The following is a 26,322-nucleotide window of genomic DNA, read 5'->3' on the forward strand; positions in this document are numbered from 1 at the left end:
TACCTCAGAGACAAAGTGAGAAGCCTACAGCCTGCCATACTATTCAGGAAGATTTTATTAGTAGACTGTAAAAATCCAACCAAGAGAATTGAGCTGTGTGGCTTTAAAGAGTTGTGGCGGAATAAGGCTATGCCAGGAAATTCTAAATCCTTGCTGAACCGAAGTGTTTGCCATAGAATCCTAGAATCATTAAGGTTGGAAAAGACTGCTAAATCACCTAGTCCATTTGTCAATCCATCACCACCATGCCCACTAAACCATATCTCCTGTTGCAGCCACAACAACATTTTATAAGGCCAGGACCACATCTGTTCATTCCAGATAAGCATTCTCATAGACTGAAAGTGTGATGCTTGTGGTCCCTTTCCACTTTGTGGTTCCCCTCTAGCCAGGCTTGGCTATCAGGTATGAATGATTCAAAATCATGGAATGTCTCCGGTTTTGGTTACTCACATGCCACATATTATTATTGGCATGAACTGTCAAATCTTCACCAACTGAGCCAAAGACTGAGGAACTACTCATGTATACCTACTGAAAGAACATGAAGTCATGAGATCTGTAAAAACTCGAGGCATCATTATATGTTTTATAGAAATACTTGGAAACTTACAAGAACTAGAGGTTGCTACCAACCAATGTCATGTGTCTACGTATATATCTATATCTATATATAAGAATATATAAATTGAACGTGCTGTATATATATCTATATATATATTTACATGCAGAAACTCATGAATAGATGAAGGCAGGAGAATAAGTGAGAGAAGCTTGTTTGTACAGGAAATGATTTTAGGAATGAGATTTCTTTCATCCAGGTTTAACTGCTAAAAACCTGATAACCTAATGCTCAGATTGGATATTTGGAAAAATTTCTTCTCAGAAAGACTGCTGAGGCATTGGAACAGGCCTAGGGAAGTGGTGGAGTCACCGTCCCTGGAGGTGCTTAAGAAGTGTGGAGATGTGGCACTGAAGAACATGGTTTAGTGAGCACGATGGGGGTGGGTGGGCAGTTGGACCAGATGATCCCAGTGGTCTTTTCCAGCTTTAATGATTTTATGTTTCTATGAAAAGTCACTGAGTCTTTAGGCAGCACCATAGTATACGAGAAAATGTCCTTTGGAGATGACTTTTCCTTCTCTGTATTTCAGGGAAGAAACCTAGATGATTACTTTTGTATTAGGTGGTTAAATTCTCCAAGATCCTCCAAGATGTGAAAACACCTCAATGGTACAATTTCAAGTAATTTCAAGTGTTCCTAAGTAACTTCTTAACAGTTACGTTGATTCATCTCCTGTAGCCAGCACACCCGTATCTCTACTATATCTCAGTTGAGTCTTGGGTTGTTATAGAATCACAGAACCATAGAATTACAGAATCACAGAATGGCTTGGGTTGGAAGGGATACCAAGGATCAAATTCCAGCCTTCCTGCCACAACAGGGCCACCAACCACCAGATCTGGTACTAGACCAGGTTGCCCAGGGCCCCATCCAACCTGGTCTTGAACAACTCCAGGGACGGGGCATCCACAGCCTTTCTAGGCAGCCTGTTCCAGCACCTCACTACTCTCTCTGTAAAGAATTTCTCCCTGGCATTCAATCTAAACTTTTTCTCTTTGAGCTTAAAACCATTCCCCCTTATCCTATCACTATCTACCCAAGTAAAATGTTGATGCCCCTCCTGTTTATAATCCCATTTTAAATACTGGAAGGCTGCAACAAGGTCTCCTCGCAGTCTTCTCCAGGCTGAACAAGCCCAGCTCCCTCAGCCTGTCTTCGCAGGGGAGATGCTCCAGGCCTCTGATCATCTTCATCAACCCATCCCCACCATGCCTACTAAACCTGTCTGACACCTATAACAATGTAATCACTTTTTCTATAGAGATCTGAGCAAGTGCAGCCTTGAGCCAAAGCTTGTTTCATGCACTGTGAATCTTTTTATTGCTGTGTTTATGGTCCTGGAATTCACTGGAGCAGAGAGTGAATGCGTAGAGACCCTTTCTTTCCCTTTTCTTTTCTGTGTACATCAGGGCTGAGAGGAGTAGGGGAGAGCAGGAATACCACAGTCTCCACCTGAATGCAAGCAGCTCAGCTACTAAGCCATACATTTATTGAATGAAGAAGAAAGGCAGAGAGCAGTCTCCAGCATCTCTCTTTATTATTCTCATTCTGCATCCTGACTCAGAGACTCCATCACATGATAACAGCATCAATGTGGGAAACACCACTTACGCACAAGCAAGTGAAAAGAGCTCCAGATTTGTTTGCTTGTTTGAATAGAATACTCTATGGGTATTTCCCCTTTTAAAATTCTGGTTTTATTTTTCTTTCCTCTCATCGCTTAGTACCTGAGAGCCTAATTTCTAAAGAAGTTAATGGTAAGGGAGTACTCAACCTGCAGATGCCAAGGAAGCAGTCTCCTTAGCAACAGCAACCATGGAAGCAATCAGATCTAATTAGTTCCTCAACTCATTCATGTCCATTGCATTTCCAGCAGCGTCCTGCCTGAGAGATGAGTTGGCCTTTATATTATTTTAAGTGGCCTGGGATATTGATAATTCCCTGGTGATCATCTGATCTCACTCCTATCAGATGTCTTCCCTCTTCATTATTCAGTGAAAATCTAGCTTCAGTGTTCAGAAAAAGAGTCAAAGCAAAGATATAGAAAGAAAAATCATTCTTGAGTTGTGCAGAGAACAGATGCAACTGGAAGCTGGGGAAGTTTCTTCAGCGGTGGTCCTCTGTAGTGATATAAAACCCACAGTGAAATTCAGCCTTAAAGAGGTAGAAACTTACTCTCTGATGTCCATTTTTATCTTTAAAAGGATATCAGCTATGGCAAGAAAATAATTTGCTTGCAAGTTATGGTCATGTACTATCCAAAGCCAGAGCTGATGCTTCTAGATGTTCTGGTAGTAAACTGCAGACCTGTGAGAGCTGAAGAAAGTGTGATGTCTCCACCACTAGAAGAGCTTTTACAATGATGTAAAACATGATCTGTGTATTTCACACACAGCAGCAGATTTTGTTCTCCTAAATCAAGTGGGCAACATGATTCTTTATGGTTGTGAGACCCCCCCCACTGACTGAAGCAGATGTTCCCAAACTTTGAAGTTTCTAAGGGAAAACATCTGGCACTGATTCCTCTTGCAGAGGACAACACAGCAAATGAGTAAGTAGCCACCTTTCTTCTCATTGCATGGGATGAGCTACAGGAAAGACATTGCCAGGTTTGAGCAGGAGATGTGTCATGACTCATTGTGTGCTCCCTGTGTTTCTAGGCCCAGGGAGTAGCAAGATTCATACTCAAAGTCATTCTTGACATTTCCTGCTGAAACCCTTATTAAAACCCCTGCTGCAATCCTTATTAAACTACTACCCCAGGACTTGACAGCTTCTGCTTGACTTGTAATATATTTAGGCAGGGACTCACTGAGTCTGTGAGGGCCAGAGCCAAAGTTCCTAGGAGACAGTCCTCTCTGCCTTCACTGAGTCAATGTCAGAACTATGTCATGATGCATTTTATATAGCAAGTTTGTTATGTCTGATGCTTGGACCTTCGCTGTACCTATTTCATGGCCCCTTGGCTCTCCGCTGTCCCTTCCCACATATTTACTGTTGTACAGTACGGAGTTGTATAATTAGAAGCTATAACTCTAATCTTTCAACTTCATGCATGGCCAAGCATTATTTCAGATTCCAGATTCCACAAGGGCAGACACAGAACTTCTTCCACTTATGAATCCATCCATTCACCTCCTTAAATACGGTCAGAAGGATGAATAACTCACCAATTCTTCTCCTTTAATCCAAGAACAGCAACAAAAGTGTAAGGGAAACCGCATACATATTGATCTGATCTGAATGGCTTAGTCTGAAGCATCCTCTCTGCTTGTATCTCCATTCATAAATCATAGCACCATAGAATCAAAATATCATTAAGCTTGGAAAAGGCCACTAAGATCGTCTAGTCCAATTGTAAATCCATGCCCACCATGCCCACTAACCATGTTCCTCAGCACCACATGCACCCTTTTCTTGAACAGCTCCAGGGATGGTTACTCCACCAACAACCTGGGCAGCCTGTTCTAATGCATTACTACCCTTTCAGAGAAGAAATGTTTCCTAACATCCAATCTGAACTTCCCCCAGTGCATCTTGAGGCCATTATCTCTCATCCTATTGCTGTTACCTGGGAAAAGAAGTTGACCCCCACTTTGCTACAGCCTCCTTTCAGGGAGTCATAGAGAGTGAAATCCATCCTGGAATGCTGCAAATCTGCTTTATATCCTGACATTCTCTATAGATGGAAACTCATTAGATTGATTTTCCACCTGCATCAAAAGTTTAGTCATTGATAATATGGTAGCAAAGAAGTAGAACTAGTTAAAGGTTATAGTTCCTTGACTGATGTTAGAGTGTACAGAAAAGGTGAAGCAGGACCGGGAAAACTAAATAATTTTGTGTTTTTTTTCTAGAATGACAACAGTATAAATACCTTGAGCAAATGTAAACTGTTGGGATGGGAATCAATGCAGAATGCTTCTATGTAGTCACCATCACCTCTGTCTCGTTTCCATAGAGATTTGGGTCCCTGCTTCTAATAGCAAAAATCCTGATTGACACTTTCTACCTTCTGAGATGTGGAGCCTCAGCAACACAGAAACGAGCTGAGAATGCTTATGAATGCCTTGTGACAGAGGACTGAGTTTTTCAGGATTCCCTTATTTTATTTATACATTTTTTTAAAGTACTTATTATTATTTTATTATTTAGTTTCTTCCAAGCCATGGGAAAGGCACTGGCTTGATAGCTTTGGAGTCTGTGATTGCAGCTTTATTTCAGCAACTAGGAAACAGGGAAATGGCTATTCTGCACTCTGAATACTAGGAAAAAAAAAAAAAAAAGGTTGAGTAGGAAGAAAAAAAACACAAAGGTGCTTGATTGCTTCTGATGATCAGAATTGCAAGGGAATACAAGTTCATGAGTTGTGGGTAGTCTTGGAAAGCTTTTCCACAAAAGCAGAAAAGGTGACTTCCCAAAGCTAGAAGAGTGTACAAGGGGCCAGCCAAGGTGATGTTATTCTCTACCCTGAATGCATTGCAGGGTTTAGGATTAATTAGAGCCACTGGGTGAAGCCATTTCTCTCTTGGATGGCAAACGAGCCTAGCTCTGGTCTCATTGCCCTGATGTGGTGCTGGTTTTGGACATTTGACACTATGTCCAGTCTCTGAAAAGACATCATTGGGTGACATGGGTGGGAAAAACAGGGAATTCTTTATTTTAACAAGGCAGATTCTTCCTGTTTGTTTTTATTGCTTCCAAATCCTGTTTCACACTGTATGCTTACAGTAAAAACAATTCTACTCTTGTGTGAGAATTGTTGCCAGACAGTGATTTCTGCTGGTATAGGTAAAAATTAACCCAATTTCCCTTTGGCTGGTTCCAGGTGAAACAGCTTTGTCAATGTGCTCCTGTTCTGCAGAGATTTTTTGTGGCCTCTGCTAAGTTATCTAGCTTGGTCCAGTGCCTGTTGAAAGGTCCCACTCCCTTTAACTACTATCATTTAAGGTCACAACAACAAAAAAAAAGTGAAAATTGGCAGGAAAAAATAAAGTGCATTTTTTCATGATCTTGATAGATGATATGTGACATATACTACAGAATGACATTTGCCAGCTGTTCAAATCTGATATCCTGTATAAAAAACCTACAGAAAAATTATTTATCTGGATTTTTAAGACAATTGTATGCTATTCCATGTGCCTGATTTTGTATCATGTAAAATTGCATCAGTCTGTGTGTGCTTGCTGATCAAAGGCCGATTCTGTATGGAATTTGTAATATCTGTGATGCTCTAGATGCTCTGTGCAAAGCAGAACAGATTTTTGTGCTGTTGTCATAGAGAGGCAACCATGGTCTGTCTGTTGGTGGGAAAGAGCAAGAGAAGTTACTGATATGGTCCAGTGTGATGTGGAAACACCTCATAAAGATCAAGAGCTGTTAATTTAGTGAAGCTTAATTCACTTTCAGACCTTCCCCCTGTCAACGGGAAGTGAGCCACTTCCTTTACAGAGTCTTCTTTTACTAAGTTTGGTTCTCCTTTACTGCAAGTGTCTGTGTAGAGGAGATCTCAAGAGTTAAAGGCCTTTGAAATATGATAAATTAGGGTCTAGTTTCTACTTGATTCCAAGGAGATTTAGGTTCCTTAAATGGCCATGAGAAACAAGTGACAGTGATTGCAGAGAAAACTATTACCTGAGCAGTGAAAGCACAAAGCACTAATAGAAAATCCTACGCTGTTGTTTGTTTCTAATGTTGGTAAATAATTAATCACCATGCCTCTGTTTCCCCACATATAAAATGAGAATGATACTTATGATGATATTGGCTGACGCATGCAATGTGAGTGATATCTCAGAGGGGATTCTACATGAATAAGAGATGTCTGTAATCATTATTTAATTTCTGCCTTTACTTGCCTTCACTTTTAGACATTTTGTAAACCACTCTCTCCACTTTAGTATCACTACCTTCCAAGGAAAAACAGGAGGATAACATATCCAAGGTGTCCTCACTAGGACAGTGTGTTTTTGGGATGTGACACTGACTGCAAATGAGCCAGTTTTTCTCATTAGGCCTAGGGGCCATTAGGGACCTGAGAGATCTGTGGAGCTATAGGGATCAGGGCAGAAGGGTGGCTGCTTTAGGTTGTAAAAGTCCAGGAGACAGTTAGTTAAGTGAATGGAGAGGGAATGACCCCAAGATTTCCTCTTCCTGGTACATGAAGTCCCTGCCACTCTCATCAAAGGAGTGCTAAGAGAACCGTTATGCTATCTAGAAAGTCTGCTTTGGGATTACCTTCTCCTTATCAGTTTTCTAGGACCAGATACTCTATACAGTATGTAAAGACCTGCACAGTCCTTCTGAAGTTCCAGAGAGGACTTCTGGGCAATATGTGTGCAACTGAGAAACCAAGGTTGAGAAGAAGGGTTATTTTAGTATCTATTGTGCTCGACTTCCCTGAGGGATCTTTTACACTATTGTCATATTCTTGACAATAGAATAGCCTCAGCATGGCTAGTGAGAGCACCTGGATGGAATGCTAGACTAACAGCATTAGTAGAGAAGAGCAAGTGATGTCATCTACCTGGACTTCTGCAAGGCCTTTGATATGGTCCCACATCACATCCTTATCTCTAAGTTGGAGAAATAGGGATTTGAAGAGTGGATTAGTCAATGGATAAAGAATTGATCAGAAGGTCACAGCCAGAGCATTGTGGACAGTGGCTCCATGTCCAGATAGATGGCGGTCATGAGTGGATGCCTTCCATGGGTCAATCTTGGGACCAGTGCTCTTCAACATCTTTATCAGTGACCTAGATTATAGAATTGATCTCAGTTTGCTGATGACACTAACCTGAATTATGCAATTAATACAGTAGAAGGAAGGAATTCTATCCAAATAGACCTGGGCAGGTTTGAAAACTGGACTCATGTGAACATAATAAAGTTGAACAAGGCCAATTGTAAGGTGTTGCGCTTGGGTCAAGGCAATCCCAGAGCCAGCACTATGTGCTTAGAGCCTGCAAGGTCAACTGTATCCTAGGCTGCATGAGAAGAGGGGTTGCAGCAGGGATAGAGAGGGGATTGTCCCCCTCAACTCTTCCCTTGAGAGATGTCATCTGGAGTACTGCATCCAGGCTTGGGGTCCCTAGCAGGAGAAGGATATGGATACAAAGAGGGATCATTCATCAGCTTTGTTGGGGAAATGACTTTACTAGGGATAAAGATTTCACACTGCTTCTAGGATCTTCAGAAAATTCTGCCTCATTGAAGTGTGCAGCATAGAACCACGCAGGTATTTTGGCAGAGAGAGAAACAATGAAGGTCTTGTAAGTTCAACAGTCAAATAAGGAGTGCATAAAATGAAGGAAGTTGAATTCAGAGGAGAAATCTTCCAAGTGAGGTAATGGATGAAGTCGGAAATGAAAAAACAAACAGCATATGCCTTTCAGTCCTGTAACAAAACCTATGTGGTTATGAGTATTCTAACCTTTCTCTTTCTATTTTTCTCTTTCTTTTGTTATTTTTCAGTTTGAAATCAGTTTTTAAGTAGTGCTGTTTTGAAACAAAAAGTCAAAAAGGTTTATTTTGAAAAAGATGGTGCTATTCCTTTAGGGAAAGAAAAAAGAAAAAAAAAGGAATCAAGAGCAATCACGTTTATTCCAACAAGTGAATCTATAGGATTCAGGACTTAATAACATCTGATTTTCTATGGACTTCAGGCTTTTGTGTGTGTTCTTTTATATGTCATATTGCCTGTGCCATGAAGAAGCAATGGAACAACTGTCTTCTGTTCAGCAAATGTATTTAAGAAGCATACAGAATCACAGAATAGAATTATAGAGTCATTAAAGTTGGAAAAGGCCACTAAGATCATCTAGTCCAACCATCAAACTATCACCACCATGCCCAATAACCCATGTCCCTCAGTGCCACAAATATAGGAATTTACTGACTTTGAGAACTTCTGTGTGATGCAAGCTCACAGGTTGAAAGGTATTAAACTTGCAAAGGGAAAGATGAAAAGACGTAGTTACACTGCACGATCAGTTTCAGAAATGTAGCCTAAAAAGTAATAAAAATGGTTGTCTCCTGAGTAATTATCATTTGCATTTTTTTCATCTGAAACTGTTGCTGAATTTAACCCAATTTTGCACCTAGCAATCCACCTTTCTGTTTTTTATTATTAGATATTCGTTATAGAGAGCATGTAGCCTGCCTTTAATGCCTGCTTGTAGTAGCTATGGGAATAGTTCTAAAATAATGTCCAACTGCATGATCACAGTGAGTGCCTGGAGCTTCAGAGCATCATATTGACATGGAAAGTGGAGCCATTATAGCAAATTGTGTCAATAAGAAAAATTTCACAGCCTCCCTAATTACATGTTGCTTTGCTGGAAAAAAAGTGGCTCTAGGGAAGCAGTTATGCTGTGCATAAACATACGTCTGGTAGAGGAGTCAGTAAATGTGATTTACATGACTGACCAGTGCAAGCACTTCCATAAAAAAAAATAAAAAGAGAGAAAGTGGGAAAAAAAGGGGAGAACATGTTTCATATGTGAATGCAATACTCTCAGAAAGTCTATTTCACAACTTTCTTTAAGCTGCCTTAAATAAGAAAATTAAAGAACTCGTTATTATAGCTCTGATGGAGAGTAAGGAAAACAAAAAAAAAGGAAGAAAAGATAAAAGACAAAAGGGAGAGGAGAGAGGGGAAGGGAGGGGAGGGGAGGGGAGGGGAGGATACGGGAAGGGAGGGGAGGGAAGGGAAGGAAAAAAGAAAGAAAAGAAAAGAAAAGAAAAGAAAAGAAAAGAAAAGAAAAGAAAAGAAAAGAAAAGAAAAGAAAAGAAAAGAAAAGAAAAGAAAAGAAAAGAAAAGAAAAGAAAAGAAAAGAAAAGAAAAGAAAAGAAAAGAAAAGAAAAGAAAAGAAAAGGGAAGAAGGCAAGGCAAGCAAGGCAAGGCAAGGCAAGGCAAGGCAAGGCAAGGCAAGGCAAGGCAAGGCAAGGCAAGGCAAGGCAAGGCAAGGCAAGGCAAAGGCAAGGAAAGGAAAGGAAAGGAAAGGAAAGGAAAGGAAAGGAAAGGAAAGGAAAGGAAAGGAAAGGAAAGGAAAGGAAAGGAAAGGAAAGGAAAGGAAAGGAAAGGAAAGGAAAGGAAAGGAAAGGAAAACATCAAATATGCATGAATCAATGACTTCTTATCAGTTCTGTGTGTGTGTGACTTCACATTCATTCTCAACCAATGAGTTGAGAATTTCTGAGTACCTCTGTATGCCCCAGTAAACACAGGGTGTGGGGTGTTCCTACTTCAATTTTGGAGAGGATTTCCACTAGTTTGAGGCAGGGCTGGGCTATATCTGTTTCAGGTGACTCCCTGCTGATCAATCCAGGAGCATTGATAAGGTATTTCTTCAGTAAATGAAGGTGTGTGTTCAGCGAATCTCTAGAGATTTTAAGCTGGAAATGGCAGAAAGAAAGTAAACAACAATTATTGGATTCAAATCCAGAAAGATCTGCAACAAAATTCATCTGGTACTGTCAGGCATTCCCCACTCTCATCTACCTTTCTCACCTCCTTTTGCACGATACTTCCATCTCTTCCAAATTCTTCCACTGCATGTTGGTTATCAGCAATCCATACTACCTTGCATTGACCTTGATTCTCCCTCCTTGCCCGTAGACATCCTCCCCCAAAACAATCATATTGCTGAAGTTGTGGGAGTGTGCCAGGTGAGGATGAAGGATAACAAGAATGATTTTTCTCTTTTCTAGCAGTTTTTTAGTTTTAATTCCCATCGTGCACAGTGGAGTTCTGCCCCCCTCTACTGGAAGAGCTCAGCATCTCCAGCCGAACTGCTCCTGGCTTTTACTCTGTGAGACATGGCATTGGTCCTTTGTCTATGTTCATGGACTGTGCAAAGTCTAACTTTCTTATCCTACCCAGCTTCCTCCAACACTCTCCCAGCATGGGATGACTTTGTCTATACCTTGTTGCTGGTCTGACATCTCAATGGCTGTTTTTCATCTCTTTTCTATTGTTGGGAGCACAAAGGTGGAGCTTTAGCTGTGGACCTAAATTACATCTTCAAACTTTCATGGAATCATAGAATCTCTGAGTTGGAAGGGACAGATCAGGATCATTGAGTCCAACTCGCAGTTCCACATAGGACCACTCAAAATTGAAACTATGTCTGAGAGCACTGTTCCAATGCTCCTCAAAGTCCAGCAGCTTGGGGACGTGACCACTTCCATTTTTCACACTTGAGTTTGTGGTTGAATGATCTGTAAATGGCAGAAGACATAAAGGTTATTGGTTGGCATCTAGGGATCTTTGGCCATCAGACCATGTCCTGCCTTTCCACCAAAGGGAATACCAGGGAGATGCATTTGGCAGTGTCCCATGGGATGAAGGTCTTTGGGACCAGATCTTTGAACTTAGCCTATTGCAGAAATACGTTTAAAGCTCTCTGAGCTACTTCCCCTAACACGTTCCCTTCCCTCAGTCCTGATGACCTGGAAGTATTTTATAGGTTATGAACCCAGATAATGAAGAACATCTCTGCTGTAAAGGAATACATCAAGTAGCAAAGCACTAGCTCCTGGATATCTGTGCTGTTGAGCGCTGGCAATTCTGACTGCTGCAGTCACTTTAAATATCAGGTAGAGTTAATTCAGGCTTAGCAACCTCTTTAAGTTGTCCTGACTTGCCTCAGCTCATCCATGCAAATTACCTCTCAGTCGTGGGTAGATGTGATTGCCTTCTGTTTCAGTCAACTTTCTCTTTGCTGTACGCAAAAAGAACCTGCATAATCCACAGTCCCATGTCTCCCAGACTCCTGGACCACATGCGACCCAATATGAGGGGCTAAATAAAACAATTAAATCACCTCTTTATCCACATCTAAACTCTCTTCTCAAAAGGCCCAGTACATTCAATTTTTATGTCAACTATCGAGTAAGATTTATGACTCCAATAAGCCCAGATGACTGACAAGACTAAATTTTCAGAGAGTAGTAAATACTTGAGTGTCCCAGGAACCAAAGAAGAAAGATAAGAAAACAAGGCACAAAGCATTTGAAGCAGATATTTCAAAGTTTTATTGTATAAATCTACAAAAGGCTTTGCTACAATAGCAAATAAAGTGTAGCACTATTCTATTGACAGGTTCTAGTGGCTTGGTGTGATCTTGTAACTCCAACATAACATGTGAGGAATATGCTGTCTGATACAGTCAGATCTAGGGCAAGTGATGTCGGCTTACAAAGACCTTTGGCTTCAACCCCTATAACCTGCAGTGATTCAGTGTGTTTGCCTTTTGTACAAGGTTGTTTGAATTAATAATATTTCTAGTAAAAATAAAAACTCTAAGGTAGTTTTGTCAGAATCAAATGTAAAATTGCCTAAGGAACAAAAATCCAGTAATTGAAATTCGCTAAAGTTTCACAGGCACAACACATACACACTTCTTCATTCACATGACTTTGCCCCAGCAAAACAAACTACCAGTCCTTCCTGGAGAAACTGGTAATATAAACCAGGGTGCTACAAGTAAAGCTCCAGTCAGCTAGGAGCAATAACTGAAATAAAATCAGCCAAGGATATTTACTTGTGCACATTCCACAAAGTCAGTTCAAAATGTATAAAGCTCAGGACCAAATCAAGTAGCACGGGCAGGCTAATTCATTGGAAAGTCTATGGATATAGAAAATGCTTATTGAGGCAGTTAGGTCCCTTGAGAAGGACTGTAGAAATTAAGCACCTCAAAATCAAACTTCATACTGACCTTGGGATGATGCCTACCAACTTGACTTACACATGTTTTCACATAATTTTCTAGTCCTGGACATTTCTGTTGAGCAATGTTGGAATGCACATTAAGTTCAATTGGCTTAGTTTAAACACAACAGAACAACTCAGAATTTGGTTAAGTAGATTTGTTGGCTCAAAACACACACACTCGCACTGACACGCACACACACATACCCAGGACAGTTGGCTCTGGAAGAGAGAGGAACCAACTATCCTTTCAAATGAGATGTGAACCAAAACTGTCTTGCAAAAAGGCTTGGTTCAATTCACATACTGTCTTTCATGCACCTTTTGCACTTCCTGGGTCTGGATGGAAGCAGCCATACCAAAGCCAACTCAAGAACCCTGGTTCTTGCAGTAACTCTGGCCCATGCAGATCCAGGAAGTGCCTGCTGTCTCACAAGAGCGTCCCTTTTGGCAAGACAGCTGGCCCTGTTGTGCAAACTCAAGCAGTTCAGACAAGCACCTGTACCCCAGGATGCTTCTCCGAACCCCTAGAGCTGTTTGAGGTTTGAAAACTGATACCCGCATGAAATGAAGCGACCCTCAACTCAGGAAAAATGAGTTACAGCCTTGAGAGCATGGAGGGTTCGTAGCCTTTGTAGGATCATTCATTTGGCAAAGTTAATCAGGAAAGTTTTTTTCTAACTGATAATCCAGTGAAGATTTCTCAGTGGCCGCAGATGGCAGAGGTATGGTATCATATCAACAGACAGTCACTACAAGCGCAGCATCCTTGCTGTCCTCAAAGCCCAGATTTGGCTCTTTTGTTCTGCCCCTTGGTTTCTCTTTCTTAACACTCTCTTCTTCACTTGGACTAGCTGGACCAGCTCAGCTTCTTCTTCATCCTGTTGGAAGTGGCTCCACCTTTCACTCAAGGCTCTCAGCATCTTGAGTATGGCATTGCACTGCATGAGAGGCTCTTTGGTGCTCACTTTGCCCTGTCTTCTAGCAGTGCTTGCTTATCACCTGGGAAGACATGACTCTTGGGCACAGAGAAGGAAATTCAGTAACAGGTGCAGCAGGAATCTCTAAAAGAAAAAAGATGACACAGGTCACATTAGATTTCCAAAGTGGTGAGTACAAGGGATTTCTCAGGAGATAGGTTTATAATCAGCTGTGCCCACCAGGTGCTCAAGGGCTGGAAGTCTCATTAGGCATTTTAGTTTAAGCATTTGGCAGTGGTCCAGCAGAAAGTAAAGCAGGACGTATACCACTCCCAGGGCATTAATCACTGGGACTGATGCTTGTGTTCCTAAATCAAGCAGCTGAAATCCCACTATCTGGTTGAGATAGACACTTGTGTCTGAGGTCTCAGACTTAGTTCTGAGGTCCCAAGACTAGCACAGATATTTGCACGTGGGCTATTCAATATCTTGAGTAGGGGTATGAAGAAGCTAAGAAAGGCCCATAAGGATAAAAGGAGAGGTAATTACCTGTGCCAGGCTTTCATTCAGACAGTGGATCTGGCACTGGGTGGCTGGGGATCCTGGCAGCAGGTCCCATGTTGAATCACTGGTTTTGAAGTCTTTTCCCTTTGGCTTTCCTTCCGAGTCTTGAGCATTGTGATTTTTTCTCAGAGGAGGATCTGAGTGAGTCACTGTAATCAAGAGAAGATAATGCTTGTAACGCATGGCCAGCTCATCCTCAGCAGTGACACCCACTCCTCCACCACCCATTCCAGGTCATTAGTAAGAACTGCTCATTTCTCTCTACAGACACAGCCACTGCAGACTAATTCACTCTAAACAAGTGAGAGGAGAGCCCTCGCTCCTCCTAACAAAAACTTACATCTAGGCAGATGTGCAGAACAGATATGCATCCACTTTGGGCTGTGTACTGACCTGTGATGTGTTGTCACAGCTAGGCACTCAAGCCCAAAACTTCATGGGGCAGATCATTCCCACTCCCTCCCCATATTAATAGGAATGTGTAAGATTGCTGTGTATGGAAACGTTTTCTTTTCACTGTCCTTTATTTCCCTTTGGTTGTCCCTCCCTTCTTTTCCTCCAAGCTCTACCTTGCCATTTACAGCACTTTACGTCCCATATATTCCAGTGTAAGGCTCTCACTGGATAGGCTAACTTAGGTCTAAGCAGTGCAGACAGAACAATGTCAGAAAGTTGTCCTACCTTTAGCCTCTTGGAAGGAAGCAAGCCAAAGGTCTTCCAAGCCACTATTGCTACTGTTGCAGTGCCAGGAACATCCCAGGGGCACTCCTGTTGCTGCATCACTGCTGTATCTCCTTGCAGAGATGTTTCTTATTTGGTCTGGTGATGAATGCAGATGATGCTCAAGATGTGTCCAGCCTTGAGAAGCTTCAAAGAGCCAAATAATTCTCACAGCAATTTCATCTCTAACTCCCATCATCAGCCATCGGTCAAAGTGAGGTGAAGACTGAGCATTGCTGTCTCAACATGGAAAATGTCACCAAGTGCAAGCCTGCTTCCATCCATGCACACGGACTGCTATAGTAGTTCTGTGTGAGCAGACAGTGCTTTGTCCTCAGGTGCTCCAGGACAGAGGTGCCAGACTTTCCAAGAGTATTTTGAGTCTGTCTGTTAAAGCAGAAGTTCTTCTTTACGATGCACAGGTTGAGCCTGTGCTGGGACATACAGCTCCTCTTTTCACTTAGCTTTGCTTTTATATGGCAGAAGTTTCTGTCTCCAGGAGTGTTGTTTCCACTCATCAGCATGGACATGATTTGCTGCTCTGGGGATATTTTGCTCTGGATTTAGGATGTGTTTGTTTGTTTCATTCAAAATATAAAGATTTATTTCCCTTAAACCCCTCCTCCCCACTCCTCCTCCCCCATCTGCTAAAATCTCTCTAGTGTTTTCTCTCTCCATCTTGACACTCTCCCTTCTCTGAAGGAAGACACATTTTCCTTTCAATAAATGAACTCAGAATTTAATCTGAAACTCTATTTACTGCTGAATGCACAGTATAATGTGCAGAGAAAGGGTAAAATTTGCTTCTGCACTGCAGTGACCTTGATTTGAGTGAACAGAAACTAAGATAAGGAATAAACTGTCCTCTTGGGAGCAAAAGCATTAAAGCAGGTGTTAGGCGCAGTAAAATTAAAACCACTAAAAATTATCCAAATTCATAAAGTTTTCTTTTCATGAAGTCATAGCATTTCTTCTTAAATAAAAAAAATAATAAAAAAAAAATTTAGTCCTTTAGATCAAGATAGAATAGGAGACTGTCAAGTACACAGAAGCCCAGTGGTAGAATAGAAATGGGCAAGGGTCAAAAGAAGGATGTCCTCTCAGAAGAAGGACACCTCTTCAGAAGAGGGAGGGGAGAAGGAGAAGAGATCCAGATGGGTAGGAACCCTCAGCCAATAGCTGCACTCATATGAAGTCCTTGAAAGCCGCCAGTGCCAAGCAACTGCTTCTGAATTTGGGGAATTGTCTCTAGTTTCTTGTCATGGGTCTTATAAAATAGTCCATTCCCTGCAGTGGTGCAAGTAGCATCTCCAGCACCACTGGATTGTGTGGCTCATGTGAGGTGGGCAACCACATCCTAAGGCGCCTCTCCCCCTTCACCACCCTCCCCCCACAAGCAAAGTTAATTCCTTTGCTATGGGCTGTTGGACTGAGCACACCTCATGTCATGTCTCAGCTGGAACCTCTCTTTGAGCAGAAGCTTCCTAAATATGCCCTTTTCTCCCTTTCATGTAACCCAGATTGCCGTCTCCATCCAGCTAGCTCATATGACAGTAGCTGGTGGGCTAGGAGGTTCAGGTTGTGTCCCATTGCTTGGCACAGGACTGGCAGTGGTGGAGGGAGGCATGCTCTCTACAGAGTCCCCAGACTGAATCTCGGGGGTCCTCTGAGGGCTGGGCTCTTCTGAGTGGTCCATGTTGCCTTGGACTTCCTTCCCTCTTTGAATCAGCTGTTCTAAGGTCTTGGGCAAGGGGTAGCTCAAGAAGCGCTTCAGTTTGGGCTGGAGGGTTCCTACCACATACTGAATAATTTCCTCCTCATCTGCATCAACATAGAGGGTCTGATACAGGTCTCTCTTGCGCCAGAGGAACTGGTCCAGGGGCTCTCCCTCTTTCTGGGGTAGATCCAGCTCCCTTTTGATAGCATCCCTTGTCAGAGTCCCCTCACTGTACTGCAGGAACTCTTTCTTGAACTCAACCCAGTTCTTGACAGAGTCCTGCTTGTACTCCCACCACTTTTTAGCTGGACCGTTCATATGGTTTTGGATCTGAGACAGCCAGTACTCCTCTGTCCCACCCACCTGCTTTAAGTACTCCTCCAAGTGGCTCAGGAACTCATGGGGATCCTCAAAGATCTGAGTCTCCACTGGGGATGCTGGAGCATCCTCTGACACAGACACCCACTGGTAGGAATCATGGGCCTGAGGGATGCTGGGCACCTCCCCAGGACCAGGGGTCAGTGCATACATCTGGCTCATATCAAGGGCATAATCATATATCTCCCCTTCACTTGGCCTTATCTCTGGGCCTCCCACCCCAACAGACACGGTCTGTTTGCCGTGCTCCCCAGGACAATATTTGCCTCCCATGGACTCCAGACGGTCCGCCCACTTCTCCAGACGGAAAAAGACCTCCTTCCAAACATTCATCTCTCTCTTGACCCACCTCTCCAGATGAGCAATGGTCTCCTGACACCTAGCCAGGCAGGCCTTGATGGACTTCTTCCATCTCTGATTATCAGTTGGCACATGGTCCTCTAAGTTATTCTCTAACTTCCCCACTGATTTCTGCAAACCTTTCAGCTCACGCTCTACCTGCTTGGAGACTTCAGACAGGAGATGCCGGTGGGTTCTCCTGACATGCTCCAACATTTCTGCCCTGCATTTCCCAATCTGCAGGATCACATTGGGCTTGTTAGCCACTCCACGGTGCCCCTGGAAGGAGTGGATGCCAGCATTGGTGACATTGTCCAGCTGCATGGCTCCTGCTGTATGAGTATGGAACACAGACAGAACTGGATTATATGCCTTGGCCCTAGAGCCTGCTCCTAAAAACCTCAACACAGCACTTCCCAAACAACACACAGAGACTTCTAAACCCCCCTCAAAGGACTTTTAGACACAAACACAACCAAATCAGATATCACCGCAGAGCGAGCTGTTCAGTCCCCGTGGATCGCAGAGAGAGTTGGAGACAAATTTCTCCTCCTGGAAATGCCGGTCTCACGTGCTCAGAGTGTCCCAGAGAGAGCGAGGATCCTTCAGGAGCACAAGGAGAGGAGTTGGCTAAGATGTCTGACCCCAAACGCGTGCCCACTACCTGCTTGTCCGTAGCTGAGAATCTCAAACAGCGCGCAGTCCCCGCTCGTTGAAACACACAGCAATGCTCACAGAAGCTGGAAGCTGTTAGTGCTGCAAAAAAAAAAAAAGAAAAAAAAAATCCTGATGATTTCTTCTCCGATAAATTTGTCGAGACAAAATTGCTTTCGGTATAGATGCAAAGAGCTCTGCTTCTCTTCCCTGTCTGAACTGCCACTAGTCCAGGCACTTCCATCTACTTATACCCCACACAGCTCAACATGTGGGTGTTGCCCTGCCTCCTCTCACACTCTCAGCACAGCATTCATTGGAGGAAAAGCGAGGCCGGTGTCTGTGGCAACCCAGATCTTGGCAGCCTCCCCTCGCTTCCCACCCCCTCGCCTACGCCCCCAGACTCGATGCGAGAAGCACTTGAAAGGTGCTGGAGACAGTTGGATAGATGGATGAGTAATCGCACCTTCCGCCTTTCAGATTGCAGGAAAAACACTTATTCATGCCACAACTATTTACTCAGCAAGGTCATCATTAGCATGCTTCTCCTGGCAGGGCTCTCAGAGGGAGAGATGAGGAGGAATTCAGTGTGTCACACCAAGGCAGATACCCACGGTCCCCCCGCATGCCCTCACATGTGTGCACACACACATACACAGAGCTGCTCACTCCTAGTGCACATGCTTGGAAATGGTGACAATTCAGCAGGAAAAAAAAAAAAAGGAGAGAGGGAGAGACAAAAAGAAAAGAAAAGGAGGGGGGAAGGAAAAGGGGGAAATACTCAAAGGAGCCACTTCAGTACACACTGCAGCACTCTGGACTTTTCTAAAGCATTGGCAGGTGGGAGTCATCCCCACTGCTTAATTGCACAAGACCAACCGCTATCTTGGGAATATTCGGTCAGGGAGGGGGATGGCATCCTGGTTTTTACACCGAATTAAATCCGCCCATCAAAAGCCTGTTCCGTACTTAGCTTGAATCAGATGCTTAATCAGTTAGCCAACCCACAAGCGCAGATGAAGCTACATTTGTTCTTTGCTCCTGACAAAGCAGGAAAAGCCAACCATAAAAGGAGACCCGGGGACTTATGTAAGCCAAAGATAAAGGATTCCCTAATCCGTGAGAGTTCCCCGCCGGAACCTCCCCGGAGGGGTTCTGAGGACATCCGGGGCTTCTCGTCCCCTCCCGATGACAATGACCGGAGGTAATGGGATGCTAATTCATGAATATTACCTAAAAAGAGGTTTCAAGCTTGTTGCCACCGAGGAGGTGACTTGCCTCTGCTCGAGATGATGGGCAATGTGCCAGGCAGGCTTAGAATGGGTCCCTGCTCCCTTGGCTCCTTGCCACATGTTTTCTGTTGGTCAGAGCAAAATGCAGAGGTGATGGTCCTGAAAGGGGATCTCAGTGCATTTGGTCTAGGTAGAGTCCCCCAGGAGGAAAGTGGTGGTGATTAAACAGCATGTTGGGATGAATGCCACGAGAGACTGAGGTCAGGACATCCTTTCCCACCATATCCATGTGCTCCATGAAAATACATCTGTTCCCTATCAGATGATGCAGTGTTGGCACATGAACAAATAGTTCTGGCTACTGGGGGAAACAGGAGGATTATCTGGGGCTATGTGGTCAAATTAAGATGGGGAGTGCCAGTTAGAAGGGAATGGCTCAAAAGTCTGAGGGTAGAAACCCAGGATTCCTAATCCAGCAGACCCTTCTAATGCCACTTTATCCCACACATATGATAATAGGGATATGAATGACAGGCTGCTATGCCGTCTGTCTTCCTTATTTCTCCACATTCACCCAGCTTTCCTGGACATGAGGTGTTTGTACAACTGTGTTTGTGTTTAGAAAGGGTTAAAAAGGAGATTATCCAAGGATGTGGGACAGATCAATAGGCTTTTATGCTGAAAATTCTATACCCTAGAGAATCCTCCTTAAACCTGTTTTTCCTATAAAATACCACAGAAACTGGGAGAGTCTATGCAATCTACTATCTCTGGTTTAGAATAAGATTATTTTCTGGAAAGGTTCTAACCCAGGATCCTCAGAAATTACCCTTAAGAGGATGGTGTGAATGGTATTCCAGCCCCTGCTAACTGTTTTTCATTTTCCTTCAGTTTTCAGGGTGGGAGGATTCATCAGGGACTGATTGGCATCTTCTGTCAATTAGAATCATAAAATCATAGTCTATCCTGAATTAGTGGGGACCCACAAGGATCCTTGAGTCCAACTTCTGGCTCCACACAGATCCACCCAAAATTCAAACCCTATCCAAACTAGATAATTAAGGCTGAAAGGAATCTTAGGAGGTTCCTAGACCAACCTCCTGTTCCTAGTAGGGTCAGTAGCTCCAGGGTCAGATGAGGTTGTTCAAGGCTTTATCCTGACAGATCTTGAAAGCCCGTGGGATGGGGTTAAAATAGCTCTTTGGACAACCTATCCTCAGATGGAAAATATTTCTCCTTACATCCAGATTGAGTGTCTTTTTCACTTTATGCCTGATATCTCTTCACTGACCTCTGTTTTCTCCATGGTAACCTCCACACAGCTGCAGGACCAATGTTTGGTCTCCTAAGGCCATTCCTTCTCCATGAGGAACAAGCCTTGGTACCACAACAAGCAATATCAAACATCCCAACCCTGACCACCTCAACATCCCTTACTGAACTTGGTCCAACTGAACAATGTCTTGTACTGAGAAGCGCAAAGCTGGTTATGGTCTAATACATCCTGAAAAGAGGAGATTAATGATTTCCATTGATCTCCTGGCTGTGCTTATGCTATCTCAGTCCAGGTCATCTTTTTTTTGCTTCTTGGATGCTCTGCTGGATCATGCTCAATTTACTGTCTCCCAGCACTCTCAGATCCATTTTTTTGGCCCCAGCCAGTAAGTCACTGCCAAAAACTCTTTCTTGGCAAGCATAGGAAGCTGCTCCTGAATATCACACCCTTGTGGAATATTGGAACAATTCTGTTGGTACATTTCTCCAGCTTGACCAGGTCTCTGGGTTCACTTCCTTCTGCACCTTTCTCACTGAGCCCTCCTCTGAATCTGTGTGCTATTCTTTTGCAGAAGGGATGGTGGAGGAGACTGAGGAGGAGGAGGAAAGGGGGGTTTTCCTTCTGGACCTGCTGAGGAATGTCTGATTAATATATAGCGGTAGGAATTTTCATTGTCTTTCCAATTAAAGTAAGGTGTGTGGGAAGAGGAGGAGGAGAGAGGGGAGCCGGAAGAGACAGGAGGGCGATGAGATAGAGCACTGAGAGCTGGCAAGGAAAGGAATGTGAGGCAGATAGATAATTTTGTGGCACAGACAGAATGATAGGCATGGAGGGACAGGAGGTATGGGACAAGCTGGGAAAGAGGCTTTCACTGCTACAGCGTCTTTATTCCATGGCTTCACAGAGAGACAAGGGGATAAAAATAAGAAAAAGGGAGGTTTGAAGTGAGAAAGGAAATGGGAGAGCGCTGAGCAGGGATAAATTCCTCCAAAGCAGCTGAGCAGAAATAAGGAAGGGAGAGAAAATAGTAAAAGCCACATCTCGGCTCAGCAGGGATGCTGTCAATGTGGGTTGTCTCTATAGAACTTCCCAACCATGTTAAAGCACAGGAGATTAGGATCAGGCCCAAAACATGAAGAGAGAGAAAGAAAATCTGACAGCCTAATTGTATGGCAGCAAGAAGTAACAGAAAACCCCATTGCAGTGAAGGAGAGCGAAAAAAACAGGATAACTGAGCCATAGTCAGCATTGGAACCTTACTGGTGACGGAGGGTTCTTTGCCAAAGACCCATCTCACCCATGGATGGGAGATGATGCCCTGTCCCTGGAGATGTATAAGGCTAGGTTGGATGGGGGCTTGGGCAATCTGATCTAGTACTTGATCTGGCAGGTGACAGACCTGCCCGTGGCAAGGGGTTGGGACTGGATGATCCTTGAGATTCCTTCCAACCCAAGACATTCCGTGATTCTATAATTCTGTGATTCTATGATGATTCTATGATTTTTCCTTCCCAATTCTATCTCGTGACAGGACAAGAGACAGGGATGAGCCTGATCTGTGAGCCACATGAGCCTGGTGGGTCAGTGGAAAGAGAAGATTTCAATGCATGGAGATGTTTAAAGGGCAGTAGCCATATAATCTTTTAGCATTCCATGCTCAGAAGAGCTCTGCTGGGTTCTGTGTTATGCAATGCCAATACTCCGATTATTCACTGTGGAGTGTGCAGCATTCCTTCACTGAATAACTGGAGGTCCCCATCCTTCCCCAGGGACTGTGTGAAGAGCCTTAAGTTAGAAATCTGAACATAAATGTGAAATGAGTCCCATACTTTTTCCAAGGATTTCTTCCACTGGTGAACAAGGGGTTTTCTGCTTTAACCTATAGCTGCTGTGTTAGAATTTTCTCTTTCATAACCAGAAATATTTCTTTCTTCTAGAAGGAAAAAAAGAAAAAAAAGAAAGAAAGGAATCACAACCCTTCCCCTACTGATCCACCTTTTACTGCAGAAAGCTGGCCAATCATTTGTTTTTCTTGTAGCAAAATCCTCAAGAAGAAAAGAAAAAGAGAAACCAAACTGTTGGGCTTTGTTATTTATATATATATAAGCAATAATAATAACACGTTTTATTTACACCACACGTCCCTATTCAACCACTTCCATCCCTGGAACACTTTATTGCATTGAAGTTGGCACTCACAACACAGAACTCTGCATTCAACGCACAGTTCGCGTCAATGGCTTCATTGTTCCTACCCACCTGGCATGGCCAACCATTGTCCTCAACACCCGGGGCCCACACGTCACATGCTGGGAAGGTTGGGAAACAAGCAGGGAGCTGAGGGCAGTCTGCTATCAATATTAACAGCAATCATAGTAATTACTCTTATTATTAGTGCCACTCCTTCTGGTGTGGAGGGGCGTGCAAGTTCTCTCTTTTTTTTCTTTTCAAGTGAAAAGCTCTCCTTCCTGGGGATGATAGAGGATTTTGTTTTTAGACTAAAAATATCTTCTGCCTCTTTTTTCTTTCCTCCTTTATTTAATGGGAACTTTGTTATTTTTGCATTCTCTCCAGGCAGAGAAAACATTAATGAGTGCCTCTGAGTACTTCATTTGCCTCCTCAAGACTGCCTGAAGATAAATCAAGAGAGTCAAGGGTAGCATCAAATATTTTCTCTGTACGAACCTGAACTTTGGTGTTGGCTGTTATGATCCTTGTAGGGTCAACACAAACGGACATTTTCAAATGAACTTCATTTTCCACCCATGCAAATCACTGATGAGGTGTTGGAGTATGTTTGTTGCTAGCAAAACAAGCAACCCCCATATCTAAAGGCGTAATTCAGATCTGATCTATGATGGAAATCTGCGGAAATCTCAGCTGCCTTTATGCTAAATGGCTGAGAGCTGAATCTGGACCACATTAGGTCTCACTCTTGATTCTATCCCAACATGTCCCCCTTCAGGGTGCCCCTCTAAGCATTCTAGTAAAAGTTTCTGAATTTAGTGCTTCTTCACTCCCCCTCAGCAGTAAACACTGAAAATCAGAGGTCTGCTAAATAAGGAAAAGTGTTGGGGTGGCTGTGAAGAGCACAGCCCTGGTTCTCCTCCCAGTACAGCATCTGAAGTGTCTGGGAGAGCTGTGCTCTTCACCATCTGCCAGGACAATGTAAATCACTAAGGGTTATCTATGATCCAGGGAGTCAATCCTCTCGTCTCCTGCAACCTTGGCTCTTTAACGTTTGTATCTAGGTGGCAGGTTCAAATGAGGTCTAGTGGTGATGATAGGAGAGCACTGGGAGATTGCACGCAGGGAAAATGGGACAAAACTCTTTTTGACAGCAGATGGTTGAACCTTCAAACCGTACCCTTGGTCCTCTGGTGAGCCAAGGGAAGCTGTGCAGCCACATGGCTTTGGAAGCACCAGCTTCTCCTGTGAGGAGGAGAGTGTGGCTCAGACTGCCCTATATCTTATCTGCTCCCATTCAGCTCCCTGGAGACACAATTCCCATGGGGAGAAACTGCATTAAACAGTTTAAAAAGGCCTGAGGAGCTGGGATTTTTTGCTCTGGAGAAGAGAAGGCTCTGGGGAGACCTCATTGTGATCATCCAATACACAAAGGGAACTTATAAATAGAAGGGAGACTGTCTTTCTGCGCAGACAGTGGGAGAACATGAGGGAATGGTTTTAAACTTAAAGAGGAAAGATTTAGATTAGACATTAGACATTTCTTATTCAGAGGGGGATGAGGCACAGACTGCCCAAGGAAGCTGTGGATAACTCATCCATGGAGGTGTTCAAGGCCAAGTTGGATGGAGCCCTGGGCAGCCTAATCTAGTGGATGGCAACCAGCCTACAGCAGGGGGGTTGGAACTAGATGATCTTTAACACCTCTTTTAATCTAAGCCATTCTATGATCCTGGTATGATTCTATGATAAAGCCCTCTTTGACTTTCTCTTTCTCACCACTTTCATGGGTTATTCCTCCTTCATTTGATCATGTGGGAAGAGTATTAGGGTTGGAGCCTGGTTTTCCACTAGTGAATCTGGATCGTCTCATTGGAAGATTTCCAAGCCTCTGACTCACAGCTATGAGATATGGGAGATTTTTGAGACAAGGCTAATATCATTTGATCCTGTCCTTTCTCCTCCACATGATCCCAACACTCAACCACTGGGTCCTCCTGGGTGTCTGTAACAGGATATTTCCTTGATGTGGTTGTAATCAATTAGTCTCACAGACAATCTACTAGAATCCATTTTTACCATCACAGGTCCAGATCTGGAGAAGACACAAAACTACTGGACATTCAATTGCAGCACTTCTCCAAAATGGCAAAAGAAGCCATGGTCCTTTGAACACCTGAATGCTATCCTCCTTTTCAAATCCCTTATTAATTCCCCTCTGGCTGATGTCTTTAAGCTATGATAGAGAACTTTAGATTAATACTGGAGGGGTCCATTAAGCAGAATCTCCTACTCATCCAAAAATACTCTTATCTATCTGAAACATGGATCTTCAGTTATCTTACGAAATCATGAATCTGTTGTTGACTCACAGAATAGACAGGTTTTCTCTACAGACAAACACATAATCTCCCCTAAATGCATTATTTGCCTTCACTCAGATTGAAATACCAAAGCAATTTCAAATCTTTTACTGCAGCCACTGTAGAGCTTCACCACATAGGTGTGTTCAGGCAGCACCTTGGACAGGTTCAAAGCTCTACTGAGGTATCTACTCAAGTATCCTCAGCGCTGGAACATTTCTAAAACTAAAGCAAAGATAAATGCATTATTTTAATCCATTTTGTGGACATGGTCACAGCAGGATGTAAGGCTGCTGTTTCCAACAAAACCCAAACTCCAGTGCTCTGTATACTGACGTAAACTGGCTCACAGCTAGTAGCTCTCGCAGCCATCGTCACCATGAGGTCATCAACTAGAATACCACTTACCTGCTTTCAGCAATTGTATCTCCCAGTGATTTCTTAATTTGCCTCCTTTTTATCTTTTTCCATTTGCTTTTCTTCCTCTAGGCTACTTCTCCTATTTTCTTCTCCCCCAGACATCATTGTTAACAAAGGTTTTCCCTTCAGCATCCTTGCTTGCAGTTGCTAATCTCTTTTAGGCACAGGGAACTACAGTTTGAGTCAGTGCATGAGTTGTATCTCCTTGGCTCAAGATAACAACAGGGCAGCTGCCTAGTGTGGAATTGGGGAGCCTGTTTCACTAATAAAATAAAAGGTAATGTTAGGTTTCTTCTGATGGGAACAGAGCCCCATTGAGGGCATCCTCGCCCCAGACTAATTCAACCAGTTTTTCTGTTTCCATTCTTTGAATCCCTGCAAAGAAGAGATGGATTGCTAAGGACAGCAGGGAGGCTCAGGGAAGGAGGAGGAAATGTGAGCAGCAAGGAGCAGACTGTACTCATTTTCAAATATATGAGGCCCCCAAACATCACTAAAAGAAGTGTTAGATCAGGACTAGCAGTAGCTGGGGAGCAAGCTGCTAGGTAAAGCTCTCTTGGAGCTTTTCATCCTCCCAGAATGCTGGCACAGTGCCAAATTGTAGAATCAAAGAATCACATAAGGCTTGGAGAGGAAGAAACTTTAAAGATCTTCCAGTTCCCACCCCGTTTCCATGGGCAAGGACACCTTCCACCAGTTCAGATTGCTCTAAGCCCTATCCAGTCTGGCCTTGAACACCTTTAGGGATGGAGCATCCACATATTCTCTAGGCAGCCTGTTCCTGTGCTTCACCTCTCTCTGAGTAAAAAATAATCTCCTGATGACTAATCTAAATGTCCTCTCTTTTTGGTTACAGAATCTCCCACCACTACCCCACAGTGGATACAAATTCCTTTGTGGTCTCAGGATGGAAATCACCAGGTGCATGGGAACTAAACAATGCAGTGACTTCACATCTCTACACTGAAAAAGGTGAGCATTTGGGAGCATTTAAATGAAGGGAGCATTACTTGAATGTACATATGTAGGTCATATTTAAAGATCAAAACCTGGAAATTCAAAGGGGCGGGGGTAGCATGGCCTGAATAAAGTGCTCCGTGCTCCAAGACCACATGAGGAAGGCTGTGACAGGGAATCATGGCATCATAGGATCGTTAGGGTTGGAAAGGACCTCCGAGGTCATCTAGTTCAACCATCAACCATCCCCA

General features: G+C 43.4%; 1 protein-coding gene across 1 annotated transcript; it reads right to left on the minus strand.

The window, feature by feature from the left end:
- Positions 1–11,664: 11,664 nt before the first annotated feature.
- Positions 11,665–17,975, minus strand: ARC (activity regulated cytoskeleton associated protein). Its single transcript, XM_010709352.4, has 3 exons — positions 14,510–17,975; positions 13,814–13,977; positions 11,665–13,408 (listed from the first exon to the last, which is right to left on the minus strand). Exon 1 carries the CDS (start codon positions 17,304–17,306, stop codon positions 16,092–16,094), a length of 1,215 nt encoding a protein of 404 aa, XP_010707654.1. The 5' UTR covers positions 17,307–17,975; the 3' UTR covers positions 11,665–13,408; positions 13,814–13,977; positions 14,510–16,091.
- Positions 17,976–26,322: the final 8,347 nt, after the last annotated feature.

This window comes from Meleagris gallopavo, chromosome 3, assembly GCF_905368555.1.
Source record: "Meleagris gallopavo chromosome 3, MGAL_WU_HG_1.1, whole genome shotgun sequence".
NCBI classification, from domain to species: domain Eukaryota; kingdom Metazoa; phylum Chordata; class Aves; order Galliformes; family Phasianidae; genus Meleagris; species Meleagris gallopavo.